Raw genomic sequence first — 21,616 nt, 5'->3', positions numbered from 1 at the left:
TCAACAAACACTGAATATTAATATTTAATTTAATAGGCTCCTAGTGTCTACACAGGAGTTTGGTAAAAACCTGTGCAAAGCCCTGCCCCATAAACCAATTTTGTTTGTTTTTTTACATGGTATGCTTGATATAGTAACACTTAAATGTTATATGTGGAATTCTATTTTCATTAATGGGTTCCAACCTTGTGAATATTTTTTTAAAATATGTATGAAATTTTAAACAGTGACAACATCTTTTATCATTATTATAAATACTATTTCATGACATCATATAAATTGGTAGAATGTACCATTTCTAAATTAAAAAAAAAGCTAAAATGTAATTTAGAATGATGAAAAGCAAAATATGAAATAAAATATACACACTATAGCACTTGAAGTCAAATGTGTGAATACTATATATATATGTGAAGATGCAACTTCCTGGTGGTCTTAATATTTTTTTCAGTTGCATTACGCTTACATGTCAAAAGTCTGTCAATAGACATTAATGGTTTATTTCACTCTTTGATTAGATTATCATAGTTTCTAACGTGTAATAATTAGTATTTTTAGATGGATTTTCATAGTCTGGAGTCTGTTCCAAATCCTAGTGAGCTGCCACCAGAGGCAGCACTTTTAAGACATCATAGGCGCGCTTCAGATGCGATGTCTTTGTCAAAAGGTAGGTATCTTAATCATGCTGCCTCCTAAGATTGGTCGTATTGGCCAATGCGGCTCCTGTTCAGTTAGGATGCTGCCATGGAAGACAGCTGCCTATACTAGGCAGGAGACAGCGAGGCAGCTCACTGTGTTTTGGAACAGACCCTGGGTCTGAGACAAAGCTAAAACAATAAAATCTACTATAAATAAGTCATTTGAAAAGTACCAAAAATAAATGAAGGCCTGGTTAAAAGGTCAGTTTTAATGTGACCTTTATAGAACAAGAAGGAAAAAGTTTAAATCTGTTAATTTTAATTAAAAAAAAAAAAAAAAAAAATAAATCAACCCCTGTCACATGAAAGTGCTCATTTAAGTTGAAGAAACAGGTTTTTTCATTTTGATATTATAGGCAGTGTGCTTTAGCTGTCAGACAGTGTGCATGGTAAAAAGGTAAAAAAAAAAATTGTCTTTAAATTAATTCCCTTTAAAGCATTGCCATTACAGCCATACACATTTGAAAATATGACTAGGCTCATTGCTTCACATTTCACACTGTTTTTTGAGTGTCATGCCACAAGCGTTGTGTATTTAAGACAGCGGATCAAGTTCAAATTTGTCAAACTTTTTAAACTGCATCTCAGAACTCCTGCATTCTGTTCCATTTTGCTCCATCTAGCTGCATCTTTATGTAAACAAGCTCTGAATTATCTGTTTTCTAGCACAAAGGGTTTAGACCAGGTATCACCATTCCCCTATAGTAGAACTGGCATGCTGCCCCCAAACCGGAAGAGTGGCATTGGGTTTAGCTAATACGTCAGCTGCAAAACTGAGTGTGGGGGGAGGGGAGTTCATGATTGCTTTTTATCAACCTTTTCATCCTGCCTTTTATGTCACATCCCTCACATGTGCTTATCCTAGGCTTTGGAAATGCCACCATGTTACTGTTGTGCTCCTTATCTTTTTTACTGGGTGTCTGTTACAGCAGTAGAAAGTGAATGTTTTTAGCATCCTCTACTCAGGGTATTGAGGTGAGGCAGATGGTGGGTCAGATAGGAGGTGGTATAGCAGTATGCATAGATAATTGTGCCCACTCCCTCACACTAGAAAGCTGTGCTTGTGAGTCAACAATTAGATGTGCAGAAATATTTAATCATAGTGTGCCTGCATATTTTTTTATTTTTTTATTATATCTATTTATGCCCCAATGACTCATAATGCACTGAAAGCTAAAGCTTATTTAGACACTGCAAAGCCTCTCTAGTTGAGTGGATTTATTGTTCTCATGCTTGGTATGCGTGAGCGGTACATCACATAGGTACATGTATAGATATTTTTGTTTAGATTAGAAAAAAATAGAACCATTTACTCACCCTCATGCTGTTCCAAACCTGTTTGATTTTCTTTCCTCCGTGAACTGCAAAAAATGTTAGGCAGAATGTTAGACTCGGTCACTATTCACTTTTAGAGCGCCTTTTTTCCATACAGTGAAAATAGTCTCTGTATTGTGTTCCACGGAAGAAAATAATGCAGGTTTCAAACAAAATGAGATAAATAGTGACAATTTTAGTTTGTGTGTAAAGTATTCCTTTAAAGCTTCCTGCAGACACATGAAATAAGATTCCGATTCATATGGATATATTTTGGTTAGAATGCATCGGAAAATCTATATTTTTACCCAGCCCTTTTCTCCATTGTTTTTCTAATTTCTGTTTGGTGATTTACAATGCAATTGACCATCTCTCATCTTTCCTCTTTCTCTCCCACCTTTTCTGATGTACAGGGACAGACATCTCTGTGGGGGAAGAAGTAGCCATCAAGCTAGAATGTGTGAAAACGAAGCACCCACAGCTGCACATCGAGAGCAAGATCTACAAGATGATGCAAGGAGGCGGTATGTGTGTTCCCACTCAATCAACAGGTTCCTCATGTTCTCCATCAGGCTTCCCCATTAATATAGAACTATGAGTCACACACACACACACAAACCTTCCACTCCTGCTGCATAGACAAGACCCAGTGTTTACTTGCTCATTTTTTTAAAGAAAAAAAAAAAAGCTCTTCAAAGTAAATTCTATAGAAACATTTAGTGTGAAGATGAAATTTACCCTGTAAGTCTGAGGTGTAATAGTGTTCAAGAAATTTAATAAATACATGATAAAACAGATTTTGGTCAAATTTATACATCCGTCCTTCCACCCTGCCACCAAAAAGACATTCTGTATTGCAGATCATTTTATGCTTAACAAAATGTTTTAAAGTAATTTGTTTGAGCCAAAATCTATGTCTGGAGGCAAGGCGTAGATCATGGATCCCCATTTTCTAGACAGTGTGTCACAAAGCAAACTATTAATCTGGGGTGTTCCAGAAATATGTGTGGATAGTTGGTGGCCAACCAGTTGTGACCAATCCCCCTCAAAACTTCAGTCAGTGAATCAACACATTCTTCTTATCAGAGTGGCATTATGAGATCTCAGACAAGCCTCTGCATTCTGTCAGCACCAATGATTCTCCTCATTGGCTGAATATTTAGCCTTATGTGGTATAAAAAGAGGAAGTATATGTGGGCTGTATCATTGGTGGTGCTTATAATTTTAGCATCATATGGACCAGCATTCAGGAACAAAATAGTGAGTTTACATACACAACATGTTGATAGCGCAAAAAAAAAAAAAAAAAATCTGCTTATTCTAAAAACGAATAATTCTAAAATATAACATATTTACATGAGATTTTAAATAAGCAGTGTAAGATCATGCATGTAAACACACTAATTGACAGTTTTAATTTTTTTAAAATAATGATAGTGGTAAAAATTTATGTTACTGAAGCCATCAGGTATTTGTAATTTGTGCTTCCTTATTGTCTGTATGGCTCAATTCATCCAGTTGGTACACACTAATGGCTGTCATAAATGGCAGTATGAATATACATGAGGTGCCTGAAGGATGTCCCCCACCGACCCCAGCAGGGTTTGGCCTTGAATGTTTTTATTGTAGATAAATGAATGACAGTCTTGTCAGGGGCATTTTGCGGTGCCAGCAGCAGACGTGTGGCCTCTACGGCATTTGCCTTCAAACATGTTGAGACCCAGCATGACTGAACATGCATGCCGCTCGTACAGCAGCAGCCAAACGTTACGATGACATCCGTGCCACAACAGACCGACATTCTGAGTGAACTTCCCTCTCAGTGCTTGTGTTCTCTGAGATCACATGGATCCCGGGCCAGATGGTGCGTCCGGAGGGGTGTGGGTTTGAGTGGGGAGGGGGAGGGGCGGGTCCTCTGCATTCCATTTCTCAACTGGGTCTCTTCCACCACTCCCAGCCTTATTTAGCCCAGCAATAACAAGCAAGCACAGTGACAAGCCACTAACTTTACAAGGAGAAAAGGTGTGTTCATACCAGTTTTAGATATTAACTTTTTTTTTTTTTTTTTTTTTAAAGATGTGGGTGTTGATTTTAAAGTAATATTGCGGGTTTAATACAAGTTAAGCTCAATCGACAGCATTTGTGGCATAATGTTGATTACAACAAAAATTCGACTCATCCCTCCTTTTAAAAAAAACAAAACTATGATTTAAGCAATGTTACAGCTCAGATAATACACAAGTTTTAACAGAATAATTAATGTAAGTGCTTTTATAAATTATAGGCTTCACATTTTTGCCTTTTAAACCCTCCCAAAATTGGCCCCATTCACTTCCATTGTAAGTGCCTTACTGTAACCTCAATTTTTGCTTTTTTTAAAGGATGGACGAGTTGAAATAATTTTTCAACATTATAGTAATATACATTATGCCACAAATGCTGTTGATTGAGCTTAACTTGTTTTGAACCCAGAATATTTCTACAAGCTGCAGATTGTTTGCATTGGCATGCAAAACGCACAATTTGTCATCCTTTTATGTCAAACAGTGAATATATTAAATTTCACTACAATAAATGATCAGTCTGAACAATAAGATAGGATGTTACCTATAAAAACAAATCAACATAAACTTGTCTCTTATGCAATATCTAACTAAAAATAGTGTAATAAAATATATCCGATGCGGCACAAAGGGAATTCATTAAAAGGGCATTTTTTTTGCCAGTAGCGTTTAAATATCAGATGCATTTTTTTGGTAATTTTTTTGTGGCTTTTTTGTTTTGCTTTTGTCCTGGTTAATATCTTAGCCCGGTGTATGTATGTGCATGTGTACTGGTACATGCATGCATCAATTAAAGTAGGAAACCAGCCTTGAATGTTGTAATCTTATTTCTAAATATTTTGTAGTTGGAATTTGCACACTTGTTAATGCCCATACATGGAGGCAAGGGATTTTTCTATTTTAATTCCTATTAATATAGACCATGTCATAGACGTCCTGACAGAGTCCTGGAGAGTGGAAAGGCATGCTGGACTGCTCAGACCGGGAGATATATTTAACCTCTTGAGCTTGCGCATTAATAGCCGACCTGGAAGATGTTTTCTGCAAAGTGCTGAACAGCAAAAAGCACTGTGCATTTGAGACCTGTGCTATATTGTATTTGTATTTTTTTTATGCTAGGTGTTGCATGAGTGAGGAGAATTCTTGATCATTGAACATTTTTAAAAACTCAGTTTTTAAGCAAATGAGAAGGCCTATCACATTGTTCTCTCCCACTTCATTAGTTTTCATTGCCAATTTGAATTTGGAGTATTCTATGTTATGAATATTTGCAAAATTCACATTCTCCTCAATGTGGCATTCAATGTAAATTCATTGTTTTAATTTGCAGATTGATAATAAAATGTAGCATTTAGTTAAAGCTGGTTACTGAAGCTATTTTGCTTAAACTGTGTAATCGAATTACATAAGGCTTCTTTGTTCTCCTGGAAGTTTGGTCTATACAAACATTATATCAGTACAAACTCAACTTAATTACATTATAGCGTTGTGACAGCTGGCTTTTCTGGCCAGCATGTAGCTGAATGGTGAGCAGGGCAAGATTAATGGTCTTGAAGTGAGCTAATTGGGTATCGGCTCTCCTTCTGCAACAGCCTATATCTTTCCCTCTATCACCTTCAAGGTCGTCTGAGAGATGTGCTTTTATGGCCGATGCTTTAGTGCCCATACTGGGGGTGACCAACCAGGACTGCTGGTTTATCCTAGCTGAAGCTCTGCCTGGTTTTTATCACATCACTGTTCTAACTGAAACAATTGCCCCCCCACACACACTTCTGAACCTAGGCAGCTGAGGAAATGAGTTTATGTTGTAGGTCACCCTCAGCCTCCGTCAGTCCCGCAAAGAGACATACACGTATGACAGTCAAGCTTAAGCGTAAATTAATAAACCCTAGACAAATGCTTTGGCTGGCAAACATGTCCTTCACAAACCACTTTACATTCTTTACCCAAACATACAAAAGTAGATCTGATGTTAGTATTCACTTTCTTTGCATCCTTTTTCAATTCAAAGAAAGTGAATAGTGACTGAGGCCATTCTGCCAAATAGTTCCTTTTGTGTTCCATGGAAGAAAGTCAAATGGGCTTGGAACAACAGAGTGAGTTTCTTCAGAATCTCTTAAGATCACAGAGATCTGTGGGAAAAATGCTTCTGTAGTAATTATATTGTATTTTTTTATTTTACAGTCGGTATTCCAACAATCAAATGGTGTGGAGCAGAGGGAGATTACAATGTGATGGTGATGGAACTGCTGGGACCCAGTCTGGAGGATCTCTTCAACTTCTGCTCTCGCAAGTTCAGCCTTAAGACTGTTCTTCTGCTGGCTGACCAGATGGTAAGGCTGGAGACATGATCATCCCTGAACTTTGTCCCCTCCACCCTACCCACCTTTTGTCATAGGAGACCAAAAAAAGGATAATGACACCAGGAAGTCGTGATCTTGTGACATGCTTTACTGTTATTCATTCTGCTGTTTTATATAGACATACCTGTAACCTCTTTCATTTTGTGTTTGAGTATTAAATTCCAAGGGGCATCATAAAAGGCCTTCTTGTTGAACGGATTTAATGCGTTCATTGCTTTATTTGTATTGGTGTGTTGGGTATGCATGGAGTCTCTGCCACTTGTTTTGCTCCTCCCTTTTTTGTTCTCTTTCATTCGACCGTCTAAACCTGTTCTCTGTTCGATCATCAGATCAGCCGTATTGAGTACATCCACTCTAAGAACTTCATCCACAGAGATGTCAAGCCAGACAACTTCCTTATGGGCCTGGGGAAGAAAGGCAACCTTGTTTACATCATTGACTTTGGCCTGGCCAAGAAGTACAGGGATGCTCGCACTCACCAGCACATCCCTTACCGCGAGAACAAAAACTTGACTGGAACTGCTCGCTACGCTTCCATCAACACCCATTTGGGAATAGGTACCCTGACACATGTCGTATTGAACCAGATTTTAGAAACCTCCTGTGTGTTAAAACAGCTGCCCCATCATAAGTCTTACAATCATCACACTAACATTAATTTGGGCTGGGCAGTATAACCGTATATACCGAGCTTCGGTAGAAATATCAACCAGTAGATATTCTGCCATTCTCTTTATACCGTGGTGTATCCATGGCACAATTTTAAAAAAATCTGACATCAAGCAGAAAACTATAGCCTAGTCTCCAAACTGTGTCGCAGATAGGCACTTCCTGTGTAGACTACTTCGATGAGTTTAATGGGAGTGATTTAGTTTGATGCTTTGCATGTACAGTACTTTGCAAATATTTTAGGCACTTGTGAAAAATGTTGCATAGTGCGGATGTCTTCAAAAATAATGCCATAAATAGTTTTAATTTATCAATCAACGTCATACAAAGTCCAGTAAACAAAGCTAAATCGATATTTGGTGTGACCACCTTTGCCTCCAAAACAGCGCCAATTCTCTTAGTACAACTAGACACAGTTTTTCTTGGTTGTTTGCAGATGTTCCAACATGTTCCAAACATCTTGGAGAATTTGCCACAGTTCTTCTATTTATTTAGGCTGTCTCAATTACTTGTCTCTTCATGTAATCCCAGACTGACTCGATTGTTCAGTGGGGGGTTCTGTGGAGGCCATGCCATCTGTTGCAGGGCTCCCTGTTCTTCTATTCTATTTGAAAAAGAAATGTTTGGGAGTCTAAAATTTATATTTCCTATTGACACAATAAAACTGAAGATATAAATACCTTAAGACAAATGTTTTTAAATGTTTGTTTTCGGCTGTTTTACAACGGCTTCAAACATGGCCCATCCTTCTAAGAATTCACATTCATACTGAAGCTGTTTTTGTACTAAATCCAGGCTTATGATCCTTTTGTTTTAAATAATCATATCGTAAAGGTCACTAAGGTTGTCCAAAAAAATAAAATAAAAAATACATTACTACAATGATAATAATAACATTTTGGGGTTGAATTTCAAACTGAAATGACTATATTGTGATATATACTGTTATCATTATGTAAAAGTACTTGCACCATGATACAAGATTTTAGTCATACCGCCCACTCCTAACATTTATGATATAAGCCAGACACATGTATATGATACAAGATAGGACATACTGGATGTCCTAAGAATAATATAGGCATCATGCTGACTTTTATTATCTTTGGTACTTTCTCTCACAGAGCAGTCCAGAAGAGATGACTTGGAGTCTCTTGGCTATGTGCTCATGTACTTCAACCTGGGCTCTCTGCCATGGCAGGGTCTGAAGGCGGCCACAAAGAGACAGAAGTATGAGCGCATCAGTGAAAAGAAAATGTCCACTCCCATTGAAGTCCTGTGCAAAGGATACCCATGTAAGCCACTGCCAAAGTTATCATTGCTTTTTCAGTGGGATCGTAAAGAGCTGTTAATAATAGGTTTACATAATGGTCTCCATTTCAGCTGAGTTTGCCACATACCTCAACTTTTGCCGCTCCCTTCGCTTTGACGACAAGCCCGACTACTCTTACCTGAGACAGCTCTTTAGGAACCTTTTCCACCGGCAAGGCTTTTCATACGACTACGTTTTTGACTGGAATATGCTCAAATTCGTGAGTATTTTGCATAGTCGACTTTGCATAGTCGCTGTATTTGTTAATCTGTTGTTTGTTTGACTCACGACTTTCCAAACCTGTATGACGATCGTTCTTCCATGGAGCATAAAATGAGATGTTAAGGACTGACTGCTTCAGTCACCATTCACTTTCATTGTATGGAATAAAGATGCATTGGAAGTGATAGTGACTGTGTCCATCAGTCCCTAACATTCTGCCTTTTGTTTTCCACACAAGAAAGTTAGTCATATGGCTTTGGAATGACCTGAGAGTGAGTAAATGATGACAAAATTTTCAGGATTAATTTAGATATCCCTTTAAAGATTAACTGCTACATTCATGGTGTGTTGTGGTTTTTAGGGTGCAAACAGAGCAGCAGAAGATCCAGAGAGAGAGCTGAGGGATCGGGAGGAAAGATTGCGGCATGGGCGGAATCCCACTGCCCGTGGCATGATGCCTTCTGGCTCAGGTAGACCCAGAGGAACACAAGAAGTAGCACCGCCCACACCCCTCACGCCAACCTCGCACACAGGTGAAGATATTCAGCACATCAGTGCTGCTCTACTGGCACTTGTTTGTTTTTTCTGCCTTCTTTTTTGAACTACAGGAAAATAAGCCAGCATATTTGAGGCTCAAGCATATGAGGACATTTTTCTGTTTGTTTGTGCAGTACACAAGGCTTTTCTCTCTCTTCACTGCTTCACATCAAGGCAGTGATATATTGTTTTTCTGAGCTGAGAGGAAGTGGTTAAAGGGTTGCAAACTCTTTCCCTTAACAGGAAGCTTGTTAGACATCCACAATTGACTGAAATTTTCTGACGTGTGAGTGGATGTTTACACATACAAGACATTTTATCTTTGTCTCAATACCAGTCACATTATTGACCCTGCATTAGTCTCGTTGGCACTAAGAAACTGGGCGTGAAAAGTATGGCTGTAAACAGACTCATAAACCCACCATATGTCACATTTTCCAAGGGCCTTTTAAACTTCAGTTAGCATTACAGTGTCTTTTAATCAAATAACACTTCAGGCCTGTTCACACCAAATCAGTGATGATTTTGCGAGACGAACCTCTGATGGAAGGTCTATTCACAGAGTCCGTATAAACATGAAATAAAAAACAATTTCACCCCTGTTCAGTAGACAGCACTGTTGATGATCTAAACATGTATACCAGTCTCCTCCCCGCACCTTCAGCTGTTAGAGATTAATATAGCCTAATGAATGCCGTTAAAGCATTTATTTACCTAATTCAGCATAACTGTTTCAATATGTCCTTTCCATGGTGTTGATGCATGTTGAGGAGTATATAATATGTGTTTTTTAATGCGAGTAAAGAGCACTGTTGCATAAATATGTCCTATTTATATTTGCACATTGTATTTATCTACGAGTATCTCCCAAACGGACTCCAGAACCCAACTTTCACTTTTTATAATGCCTGGATAAAATAACACAAGATACAGTCATATAAATACATGTGGAATATTGTACATTAAGAATAAGTTTATTATAAAATAGTATGCATATATTAAAAATAATATAAGAGACAATATTGTCGTACTGCCTTTTCTTTAAATTATTGCAATACTTTGTTATATTATCCTTGCAAAAAAATAGCAGTGTGGTTCTGCAGTTCATTTGTCTAAATCTAATCTTTTGTAAAAAAAATATCTTTTTATGGGATTTTACTAAGAGCTCAATCCAAATGAATTGCTGAACCTCGCTGCTATTTTTAATGCTATGAGAATACGACAGGCACAGTGATATACATATTAAATAATGCACATTAAAACAAAACACCATAAGCAGATTTTCAAAAACAGAATGGGTTTATGTTTGCAGTACCAAGGGTTCATGAACTGCAGCTATTTTTATGTATATCATTTTTGAGTGTGTATCAGCTGCACGTCCAATGCCTGTGTTTGCCAGTTGATTAGCGCCACCAACAAGCTAGATTGAGCAGCTGCAGCAACTGACAAAAATCTCTTATCTCAGTGGTCTGTCAGTTTTCATCGCAGTCCGAAGAAAAAACAATTGGAACGGTCTCCGTAAAAAAAAACTTCAGAATTGTCAGAGGACGATTTGTTGGACTCTGTATGAATAGCGCCATCGAAATCCATATTTACCGTACAAAAGCTCATTCGGAATGAACATTCGTACCGAAAAAACAGGTTTGATGTGAACAGGCCTTTAAAGTGATGTGAAAAATTCCTGATATCTTATTTTTTTGTGTATTTTTCATACTAAATTATTTTAGATCTTCAAATGATATATAACATGAGTAAAACATCAGGTTCTCAAAGGCAACCTGAGTAAACACAAAATACAGTTTTCAAAAATATATATTTTTTAATTGAAGGAAAAAATGTATCCAACACCTTTATCACCCATATGCAAAACTAACTGCACCCTTAAACTTAATAGCGGGTTGTGCCACCTTTAGCAGCAGCAACAACTGCAACCAGCCGCTCCCGATAACTGGAGATCAGTCTTTCATTATGAATGCAGTTTCATAGATTTGGTAACTAAGGGGGCAAATACTTTTTCACACAAGCCCAGTTGGTATTGGATAACTTTTTTGCTTCAATAAATAACATTATCATTTAAAAACTGTATTTTGCGTTTACTCAGATTGCCTTTGTTTTATGTTAGGTTTTGTTTGAATATTTTTTAAACAATTTATTATGAGATATACACAAACAGAAGAAATCAGGATGGGGCATATACTTCTTCACAGCGCTGTATTCTCTGTGGAGCCCTGAGTTCAATGTAATGCAGTTTTTCTAGTTTGGTGTAATTACGTTGTGGTGCAGAAGTTCCACTTTGGAAAACAGAAGCATATTTTGTTTTGGTTGAGTGTCAGTGGCCAAACTTTTTCCATTTTCTGTACTCGCAGTGACCGCTTGTCTTCCCTTTGTCTTTTTTTTTTTTTTTCTTTAGGAATAGAGCGAGATAGGAAGGTCAGCATGAGATTGCACCGCGGAGCCCCCGTCAACATTTCCTCCTCTGATCTAACTGGCCGACAGGACACCTCACGCATGTCCACGTCACAGGTACCAACTTTTCCTAAGACGAAACCAGCATTTTTGCCCAAGGTTGCCTGTGTGTTTGGCAGTGGTGTCAGTGTCTGGCCTTGGCTCCACTGCTCTTAAATGGCCCTTTGTCTTTATTTCCTGTCCATTTCGACCACAAATGGGACTTTGGTTAGAAGAGCTTCATAAACAGACTTGCTGTTCTCAATCACTATCCAGAAGAGCGACAAAGGAAAAGATGATAGGGAGTGATAGCCATGTAAGTGTGCTCAGATGGAGCTTGTGTCTGCCATGGCCTGGCCTGTTATGAAGCCTGTATCGTAGCTTACAAAGCACACTGCATCAAGGCGTTTTTAAGGCTACACTGTATGCTGTGTCGGGATGGGCAAGAGTACTCGAGTATTCAGAATTTGAAATTCAGTGACAACTATACACAAACGTGTCAAAGAGGGGCCTTATTTTAAATTCTGAGATTAATTACTTTGTGATTTTTAGCACTGCCTTTGTCAAAAAAAGACGTCTCATATCAACCAAGCTGATATACGACGCTGCAATGCTAACGTTTGTTCTACAGGTTTACGATAATCAAGAGTGTAATTTACAGATTTTTGAACACCTGTCTCTGCAAATGTTTGCTAAAGTTTTATTATCATGTTAAATAGGAACTTTGACTCATTAATGGGTATTGTGGAATAAAAGTGAATGTTTATCATTGACTCCCTGGGGGCTGACATGCTTGCATGACGTCACAAACCTGCATCTCTGCGAAATTGAAGTTGAAGTTTCCAATTTGGAAGTCTGACTTAAAGTGCCATTTCATTGCACTTTTCCCAGTATGAAGTTGAAAATTCCGAGTTGAATGGAAAACAGCATAAATCATCACAGCAATAACTCCAACACAGTACACTGCACATGTTTTGTCCGTGGCAGAGAAAGCGCTTAACACTCTGGAGAAGCGTGCACACACAACAGGCGAATTCTTCCTTTCAAACAGCAGCTGAATGGAAAAGAATGCATGGTCTTCAAAACTATTTTCAACTTAACACGGCGTATAAAAAACGCGATGGTTATTGCGTCTCCAGTCAAGCCAACTGCGGTTTGCAAATGCACGTTTCAGCTAACTATGATGAAACAGTGGTGCGTGCTTATTTAGATAATTACTGTAACCTGAAGGAAGAGCAGAGAGACTTGCTTTCTGAGCATTCTTTTATTGTGCTGGCTAGTAAGTTTTCACATAATGACAAAATATAATGCAATATATTCTGATTATGCCAACTTTTGTGCTTTTTTTATAACAAATTACATTATAGCAGCCTATATTAATGAATAGTAGAGACACTGGAACAACGAGATGCAATGCAGCAGCCAAAGACTTATGTCTGACATATAATGTACATGGACATGTACACCCCCCAACAGTAATTACTTCGAGTACTTGAGCAGACAAAATGACCAAAATGTCCATCCCTAATGCTGTGTAGCCATTCTTCTGCATTGATTGGAAAGACTCTGAAGTATGAAAAAATGCAGAAGACTTAAGTGAATGGCTAGATTGTTATTTGTAAGAGACGAGAAGTGTCTTTATTTGTGCTTTTTAAAGTGTTTATAGTTTATATTTAATGAGTTTTAAGGTTTTCAAGGATATTGCAGGGCACATTGTGTTACTGCTGCCATGTATTTAGAATATTTTATGCATAGTTCAAAACGTGTACATTCCTGAAATACTGTCCACAGTCATAATTCTGTATGATTTGAATATTTGCTATCTTACTGTAACAATAACACCTTTTATACAGTTTCACATTTTGAGGTGATGACCACATTGTTGATTTCTTTGCAAATATATTTGTTTCCCCCTCCGCCAACCTTCACACCCACCTCAGAATAGCATTCCTTTTGATCACCACGGCAAGTAGATGCTCGCCATGTTCTGATGTGATTGTTCAGCATTGGGTGAGTGACAGTTTGGTACAATGCTTTTCTTTTTCTTTTCTGGACTACCTCCACCTCCCTGCACTCAGTAATAGACTCCCTGTCCCACATCACTGCTGTACGGCTGTTACGCAGCACATCACTCACGTGAGGCTCAACCACACGGAATGAAGAGAGACTACTTTATTTCTGGCTCTAATTCAGACAAAGTGCTCGGATGTCATGGTGTTATTCAAATACTGAAACCACCAGCTTATATAGCTGGCATACTTGCATATTTGATTCTGGTCTCATCCTGGTTAACAGTTTATGACCTCACTCCACACTTTAATGTCTCAGATGGTATTTTTAATCCCTAAAAAAAAAACAATAAACAGACGATGTGATTTGTTGCTCACAGATGAACAGTACTGTTATCCTCTGAGCCATTTTAACTGAATCTGAAGTGTTGGTGTAGCTTTTTCTTTTCTTTTCTTTTTTCTTTTTTTTTTTTTTTTTTTTTTAACAAAAAGTGCTAAAGCATCTGTCTCAAATGGTCCAGAAATGTTTCCCTGCAGGATAAAACAGTGTTCACAGCATAATTTCAACCCATAATGGGCCAGAGGATGCATTTGGAATATTATATTTCCCCTTAGCCATTTAAATGTCCCTTGGTGCTGACCAAATGTCATATCGACATGAAAACTAAGTGTGTACGCTTACATATCTTAATATCTCAGTGCTTAAATTTGACATTAATTCACTGATTAGTGTGATCAACAAAATTACAGAAAGCACCGTATGTTTTGTCTGCCATGAAAATATCTAATGCATGTAAAAATACAGTGCATCCGGAAAGTATTCACAGTGCTTCACTTTTTCCACATTTTGTTATGTAACAGCCTTATTCCAAAATGGATTCAATTCATTATTTTCCTCAGAATTCTACAAACAATACCCCATAATGACAATGTAAAAGAAGTTTGTTTGAAAAACGAAAAAAAATTACATGTACATAAGTATTCACAGCCTTTGCTCAATACTTTGTTGAAGCACCTTTGGCACCAATTACAGCCTCAAGTCTTTTTGAGTATGATGCTACAAGCTTGGCACACCTATTTTTGGGCAGTTTCTCCCATTCTTCTTTGCAGGACCTCTCAAGCTCCATCAGGTTGGATGGGGAGCGTCAGTGCACAGCCATTTTCAGATCTCTCCAGAGATGTTCAATTGGGTTCAGGTCTGGGCTCTGGCTGGGCAACTCAAGGACATTCACAGAGTTATCCCGTAGCCACTCCTTTGCTATCTTGGCTGTGTGCTTGGGGTCGTTGTCCTGTTGGAAGATGAACCTTCGCCCCAGTCTGAGGTTCAGAGCGCTCTGTAGCAGGTTTTCATCAAGGATGTCTCTGTACATTGCTGCATTCAACTTTTCCCTCGATCCTGACTTGTCTCCCAGTTCCTGCCGCTGAAAAACATCCCCACAGCATGATGCTGCCACCACCATGCTTCACTGTAGGGATGGTATTGGCCGGGTGATGAGCGGTGCCTGGTTTCCTCCAGACATGACGCTTGCCATTCAGGCCAAAAAGTTCAATCTTTGTTTCATCAGACCAGAGAATTTTGTTTCTCATGGTCTGAGAGTCCTTCAGGTGCCTTTTGGCAAACTCCAGGCGGGCTGTCATGTGCCTTTTACTGAGGAGTGGCTTCCGTCTGGCCACTCTACCATACAGGCCTGATTGGTGGAGTGCTGCAGAGATGGTTGTTCTTCTGGAAGTTTCTCCTCTCTCCACAGAGAAACGCTGGAGCTCTGTCAGAGTGACCATCGGGTTCTTGGTCACCTCCCTGACTTAGGCCCTTCTCCTCCGATCGCTCAGTTTGGCCAGTGCGGCCAGCTCTAGGAAGAGTCCTGGTGGTTCCAAACTTCTTCCATTTATGGATGATGGAGGCCACTGTGCTCATTGGGACCTTCAATGCTGCAGAAATTTTTCTGTACCCTTCCCCAGATCTGTGCCTCAATACAATCCTGTCTCGGAGGTCTAGAGACAATTCCTTGGACTTCATAGCTTGGTTTGTGCTCTGACATGCACTGTTTACTGTGGGACCTTATATAGACAAGTGTGTGCCTTTCCAAATCATGTCCAATCAACTGAATTTACCACAGGTGTACTCCAATCAAGTTGTAGAAACATCTCAAGGACGATCAGTGGAAACAGGATGCACCTGAGCTCAATTTTGAGTGTCATGGCAAAGGCTGTGAATACTTATGTACATGTGATTATTTTTTTTATTTTATTTTATTTTATTTTTTATAAATTTGCAAAGATTTCAAACAAACTTATTTCACATTGTCATTATGGGATATCGTTTGTAGAATTTTGAGGAAAATAATGAATTGAATCCATTTTGGAATAAGGCTGTAACATAAAATGTGGAGAAAGTGAAGCGCGGTGAATACTTTCCGGATGCACTGTATATGGGCATATGCCCACTAAACCATCTGCCACCATCATCCCATAATACTCGAGCAACTACTAGCAGCCTTTTTGCTCCAAACACACAATTGACAACATGTACTCATGGATTAATGTTGAGAACCTAATAATTAAAGGGATAGTTCACCCAAAAAGGAACATTTGGTATGATTTACTCACCTGGGTTGTTCAAAATTTATATGACATACCTTTTATCTATGTAACACAAAATTAAATGTGAGGCAGAATATTAGCTTCAGTCCCCATCTACTTTCATTACATATTTTTTGCCATACAATGAAAGTGAATGGTGACTAATGCAATCATTCTGCCTAACATCTCCTTTTGTGTTCCACTGAAGAAAGTCGTACAGGTTTTGAACAACATGAGAGTGCGTAAGTGACAGAACTTTTGATTTTGGATAAACTATCCCTTTAAACAATAGTTTATCAGGATTATCTTAGTGTTTAGAGAGCTGATACAAAATCAGTACTGGAAGCTGAAAAGACCTCTACATACAGATGTGTTGCTGCCGTGCAGTAGAGCGCTGTGTATTGTGTGCTGTGCAGCGCCCTCTGACTGTGAGTATGTTTTTGTACACTCTAGAATGTGGTAGTGTCACACTCTTAACCCCTGGCGTTTGGTTTTGGCCTGCTAGCTCTCTGGCATGCAATGTGATCACCCGCACTTGCTCCTGCACCCACTTATCAAGGCAGCTTTACACTTACCCAAAATGTAAAATTCTGTAATTTAGTTACCCTCATGTTATTCCAAACCCATATGACTTTCTTCTGTGGAACACAAAAGGAGATGTTAGACAGAATGTCTTAAGTCACCATATACATTTATTGTTTGCATGGCAACTGAGATTTAACATACTGCATATGTTAAATCTGAAGTCAGTCATACAACACAACATGAGAGTGAGTAAATTAATGACAGAATTTTAATTTTAGGTGAATTATTCCTTTAATAGCCTTTTTACTTTTAATTTTTTAAAGTGTAAACTGCTACTTAAGATATCAATTTACAGAAAACTGCTGCCTTTATTATTGTTTGTGTCCTGAATGCAATTTGATGCTTTGTTAAATCTCATTTATGTTCATGTCTCCACTGGTATGTAGTGTAATCTTTCAAGCAGTGCTACTGTAAACTGTCTCAGATTTACTGAATACTCTTTTGTTCTCTCTGTAACATCAGAGATGGTTTCACCCCTATCCTTTTGAGAGGAGCTGTAATGTGATTGGCTGAATTTACTGCCCCTTAGTCCTCATGGGCCCCCTGCACTGCCTTGTCTTTGACAAGGGAACATGAAAAATGGATCCCCACCTTGTAATTAATCACCTCCAGATTTTATTATGCATCTGAAGGTACAAGACACAATTAGATGTTGCCCCTCCCCCTCTCTTGAAATAGTCAGCCATTTGTGTTCCAGTGTGGAAACAAAAATACCCAATGTTATAAACCTTGTGCCCCTGGATGTTTCCCTCCCTCTCCTGCCACATGCCTCCCTGTTGTGGCAGGCAATTGGGGGAGCTCTAAAAATGGCCCCAGGACCATTTGTAATATGAATAATAGAATAAAATATTAACAATTCTTTCAAAGAAAATAAAACATGCTATGACACTGTCAAACTGAGATTACTTGTTGGGAATTGGGACAATTGACAATTTACTGAACAATGGCTATGTTGACACAGCAGCAGTATAGAGTGCAGCAGTATGGTTAGGGAAGTAAAAATTCCATTCTTTTTCTCCATAGACAAATAGAATTTTAACGATAGCTAGTAAAGCTTTAAAGACAGACCTACTGCAAGTTATGAGGTTGTTAATCAATGGTAGATGCTTCTATTGAAGCCATCAGTCTGCATTATTTAAAGTTAATTTTTAAGAAATCGTGTTTAATAGCGGAATTTCTGGTGAAGAGCTACACAACTGAAGGGAAACAATCCACCAATAGTCACGGCAAACAAAGCATGCCAGAAGAGCTCTGCAGCGACCACCCACTTCCATGACGTGTGAACTTTAAATCAATATTTTTATATTGTTTTTTAATTTGATTACATCATTTGCAATGTTTCATGGGATTGTAGTTCATTCCCTCATTATAGACATTGAGTACACAGTCTTGTACCTTTTGTCTTTTTGTCTTATTTTCAAATACTTATCTGCTTCAAATCAGTAATGTTGTAATTCACTTTTTGGTTCATGGCTTAGAATTTTTTAATGAAATTGCTATTTAAAAAAATTTATGGAAAAAAAACTTCTGGAACCAAAAAGTGGTCCGGCACTGTTGCTCTATCAGTGGTCAACCCTATTTGCAGTGCTAAATACTGTTCTGTTCATACAGTTTGATTATAAAAGCAAGTTACAACTGCATTCTATAAGTGACTACCTTAAATTTACTGGAGTCACAACTGATTTCTTTGTATTATTTTTTATTTTATTTTTTTAATCCCCTTTTCTCCCAATTTGGAATGCCCAATTCCCACTACTTAGTAGGTCCTCGTGGTGGTGCGGTTACCTCAATCCGGGTGGCGGAGGACAAGTCTCAGTTGCCTCCACTTCTGAGAAAATCAGTACGCGCATCTTATCACGTAGCTTGCTGTGCGTGACACCACGGAGACTCACAGCACGGGAGGCTCATGCTATTCTCCATGATCCACGCACAACTTACCACGTGCCCCATTGATAGCAAGAACCCCTAATTGTGACCACGAGGAGTTTACCCCATGTGACTCCACCCTCCCTAGCAAACGGGCCAATTTGGTTGCTTTGGAGACCTGGCTGGGGTCACACAGCACGTCCTGGATTAGAACTCGCAACTTCAGGGGTGGGTAGTCAGCGTCAATACACGCTGAGCTACCCAGACCCCGAGTCACAACTGATTTTGAGAGTGAGTTTGTTTGTGAGCGCTTTACGAACGGAACCACAGTCGACAACTAGTCTTCTATCACATCAATCACATACATGTGACATCAAATCTAAGACAGGTGTATGCTTCATGTTTTGTTTTTTGCAGACTATCACTAATGTTAGTGCTATTTTTCAACCTCTTATTTGTAAAATAACCTGAATAAGGGGTATTGTGTGGTTGTAGAGCAAATGTTTGGGTGGAGATGGTAATACAAGGACAAAAATGGAGCCAGAGAGTTTTTGACCACAGATCTGACGGGAGGCTCATGCTATTCTCCAGTGGGAGTGTCCTGAAATGCCGAATGGTTTCGAAAAAACTTATAGATATGGTTACCGGCATTACTTGTGAGCTATAGAAAGGAATAGACTTTGTAACTTGTCCATACAGACACTATTCAGTCTGCTTTAGGCTGTAGTATGTGCAGGACAATTTGAGAGTCACGCCTGTTGTGATTCCCAAACATTGACTGTGTGAATGTAGCCATTCCAAAATTGCAATGTAGAAGAAGTCTGTGTAAGTTGCTCCTAGGAAGTTGTGAACAGTGACAATCTCAGTTTGGTTTGTCTAGTATTGTTTCCATCTAAAACTAACTGGTTTGTCTGGCTCTCTTCCTCCATCCCAGGCTCTTTCTCGTGTCACCCCAAGTGGCCTGCAGTCTGCCGTACCTCGATGAGACCCTACGCACGCCTCAAGAGCAGACCAACCTACGGCCCTGATCTGCACTAGTACTTCTCCAGCAGCCTCTATCCATGTGAAATCAACCTCAGAAAATCAAATCTAAAAAGAAACTATATTTCCTTCCTCTCGATGCAATTAAATACTCTTGAGAGTTACGCAAACTCAAGAAATGGACAGTTTTTTTGTTTTGGCGCATCACACTCAAACATGTTCACACCTACACATGCACACAACTTAAGACACCTAGGCACATAAATGGTGCTTGTTAACATCGCTTTCTGCCAGAAGATCACTGGCGTTGGGAAGGGGGTTGTGATTCTTTGGCCATCGCTGCCTTTGACTCAATACACCACCTACCGTCCAGGGGCCTTTTCACAAACGGAGCGTTTTGGCTGAAGCCACGTACAACTGCTCTGATACTCCGGCTTACCTTCTCCTTTTGCAAAAAAATCACTTTGACACAGCTTGGAATGCAGCTGTCCTGATAGCCATTGACATTTTGCTTACCATTAACCTTTTTAATTGGCCTTTTGTTTGTGTACAACAGATTAAATTGATTTCACACTGGCTTCAGTCGTTTGCAGGTGAATCTTTTTCTCTTTTTTTTGTTTTTTTTTTGTTTAACAGCATTTAAAAGCTTACTGAAAACGACATGCAGAATTAAATGGATTTGAAAGCCTGTCAGTTCATGTGGCAGGATGAAGGCTATGTCCTTTTTATGTCTTTTTATAGTTTATTATGTGAAAGGCCAGGCTAAGAAACATAGAGCAAAACAAAGGTTTGTAAATGCCACCACAATACCACCTTTGTACCATTACACATTTTAAGATGAGAATATTATTATTTTTTAGTTTGTTGCACCAAACAACCTGTCTCACTTTATCAACTTGCTCATTGATTTTATTGCATTCCCTTAAGCTTTTCATTTGTTTCTTGAAAGCTGTGAAATGCCTGTATTGTAGAGAAGTTGATGTTATTAATGTTGCTCTGTTTCTTTTAACCAACACCCCCCCCCAAAGTTATGTTAGTACTTTTACAACAAAGGGGTGCATACATGGCTGGATTAAGACTGTTGGACAGTGTCCACATCTTTCTAAACCGAGGGTATGAACATAAAAAATCTTGTTCCAACCTGAGAGACTTCGACATACTGTATATTGAGAGAGACTGGCACGTTGTTTGTTAAATGTGCGTTTGGATTCAGAAATGGATGTCCCAAGCCCAGCTTGTCTCATTTCAAATTACACCAGCCATCATTGAAGCCATGCCAGATTGATTTTTTTCTTTTTGACTGACAATTTTAGAAATTGAGATGCAAGTTTTTCTTTTTCAATCTTTATTTACAGAGTTTTACTTACTATTTTTCCCTTGTTTCAGAAGTAAGGTTCCTCGACTTACTGGTGCTGTAAGTCAAGGAGGAAGTGGATGGCAACCTGTCTTTCCATATCATTCTGCATAGTAGAGCGTAGGCTTTTTCTGTAGTCATGTGGGGGGGGTGAGTGGTGAAATTCTGTTGTCATGTATATAGGATGTTTCTAGTGATGGCAAAGTACAATTTTTCATAGCCACTGTCTGTGTGTGTGTATTGTGAGTATGGGAAAAGGCTAGTGATTAGAGAGGTGAGAGGGACTTTGTACCGTTCTAGATTTGCTCAGTTAGTATTCTTTTCTCTTCACTGGTGGTCTCACGGAAACGCTTGCTCCAGTACTGTTGTTTGTTTTAATGTAGGCACAAGAACACTCTTGTCTGGGATTGACCGATTATGGATTTCTCTTTTTCATTTTCTGGTTCATTCTACACATGACTCCTTGGCCAGTCCTTCTGCATCACACAAGCATCACACTGTGCTGTATCGGGTGGAATTATGGATATCTTCCTCCCCTGGGAGATTTTATTTCTCATTTGTATTGCCACTGTATTTGTGTATTTTAAAATGTGTAAATAAATTAATAAGTACTTGTAA

The 21,616-nt window shown here is 38.8% G+C and overlaps 1 protein-coding gene across 3 annotated transcripts in view; it reads left to right on the top strand.

Moving 5' to 3' along the window:
* Window positions 1-21,616, top strand: part of LOC127451755 (casein kinase I-like) — a 40,793-nt gene extending 19,177 nt beyond the window's left edge. For 2 of the 3 annotated variants that reach the window (XM_051716679.1, XM_051716680.1), the window contains 8 exons: window positions 2,426-2,536; window positions 6,260-6,408; window positions 6,768-6,996; window positions 8,232-8,402; window positions 8,491-8,639; window positions 9,003-9,174; window positions 11,589-11,701; window positions 19,598-21,616. In XM_051716679.1, the coding sequence (XP_051572639.1) occupies window positions 2,426-2,536; window positions 6,260-6,408; window positions 6,768-6,996; window positions 8,232-8,402; window positions 8,491-8,639; window positions 9,003-9,174; window positions 11,589-11,701; window positions 19,598-19,648 (1,145 nt within the window). In that variant the 3' untranslated portion in view covers window positions 19,649-21,616. Of the gene's footprint in view, window positions 1-2,425; window positions 2,537-6,259; window positions 6,409-6,767; window positions 6,997-8,231; window positions 8,403-8,490; window positions 8,640-9,002; window positions 9,175-11,588; window positions 11,702-13,563; window positions 13,634-19,597 lie in introns of all 3 variants that reach the window. The other variant, XM_051716681.1, reaches the window with a different exon arrangement.

Source organism: Myxocyprinus asiaticus, chromosome 14 (assembly GCF_019703515.2).
Source record: "Myxocyprinus asiaticus isolate MX2 ecotype Aquarium Trade chromosome 14, UBuf_Myxa_2, whole genome shotgun sequence".
Taxonomy (NCBI): domain Eukaryota; kingdom Metazoa; phylum Chordata; class Actinopteri; order Cypriniformes; family Catostomidae; genus Myxocyprinus; species Myxocyprinus asiaticus.
This window is presented reverse-complemented; position numbering and strand designations above follow the sequence as displayed.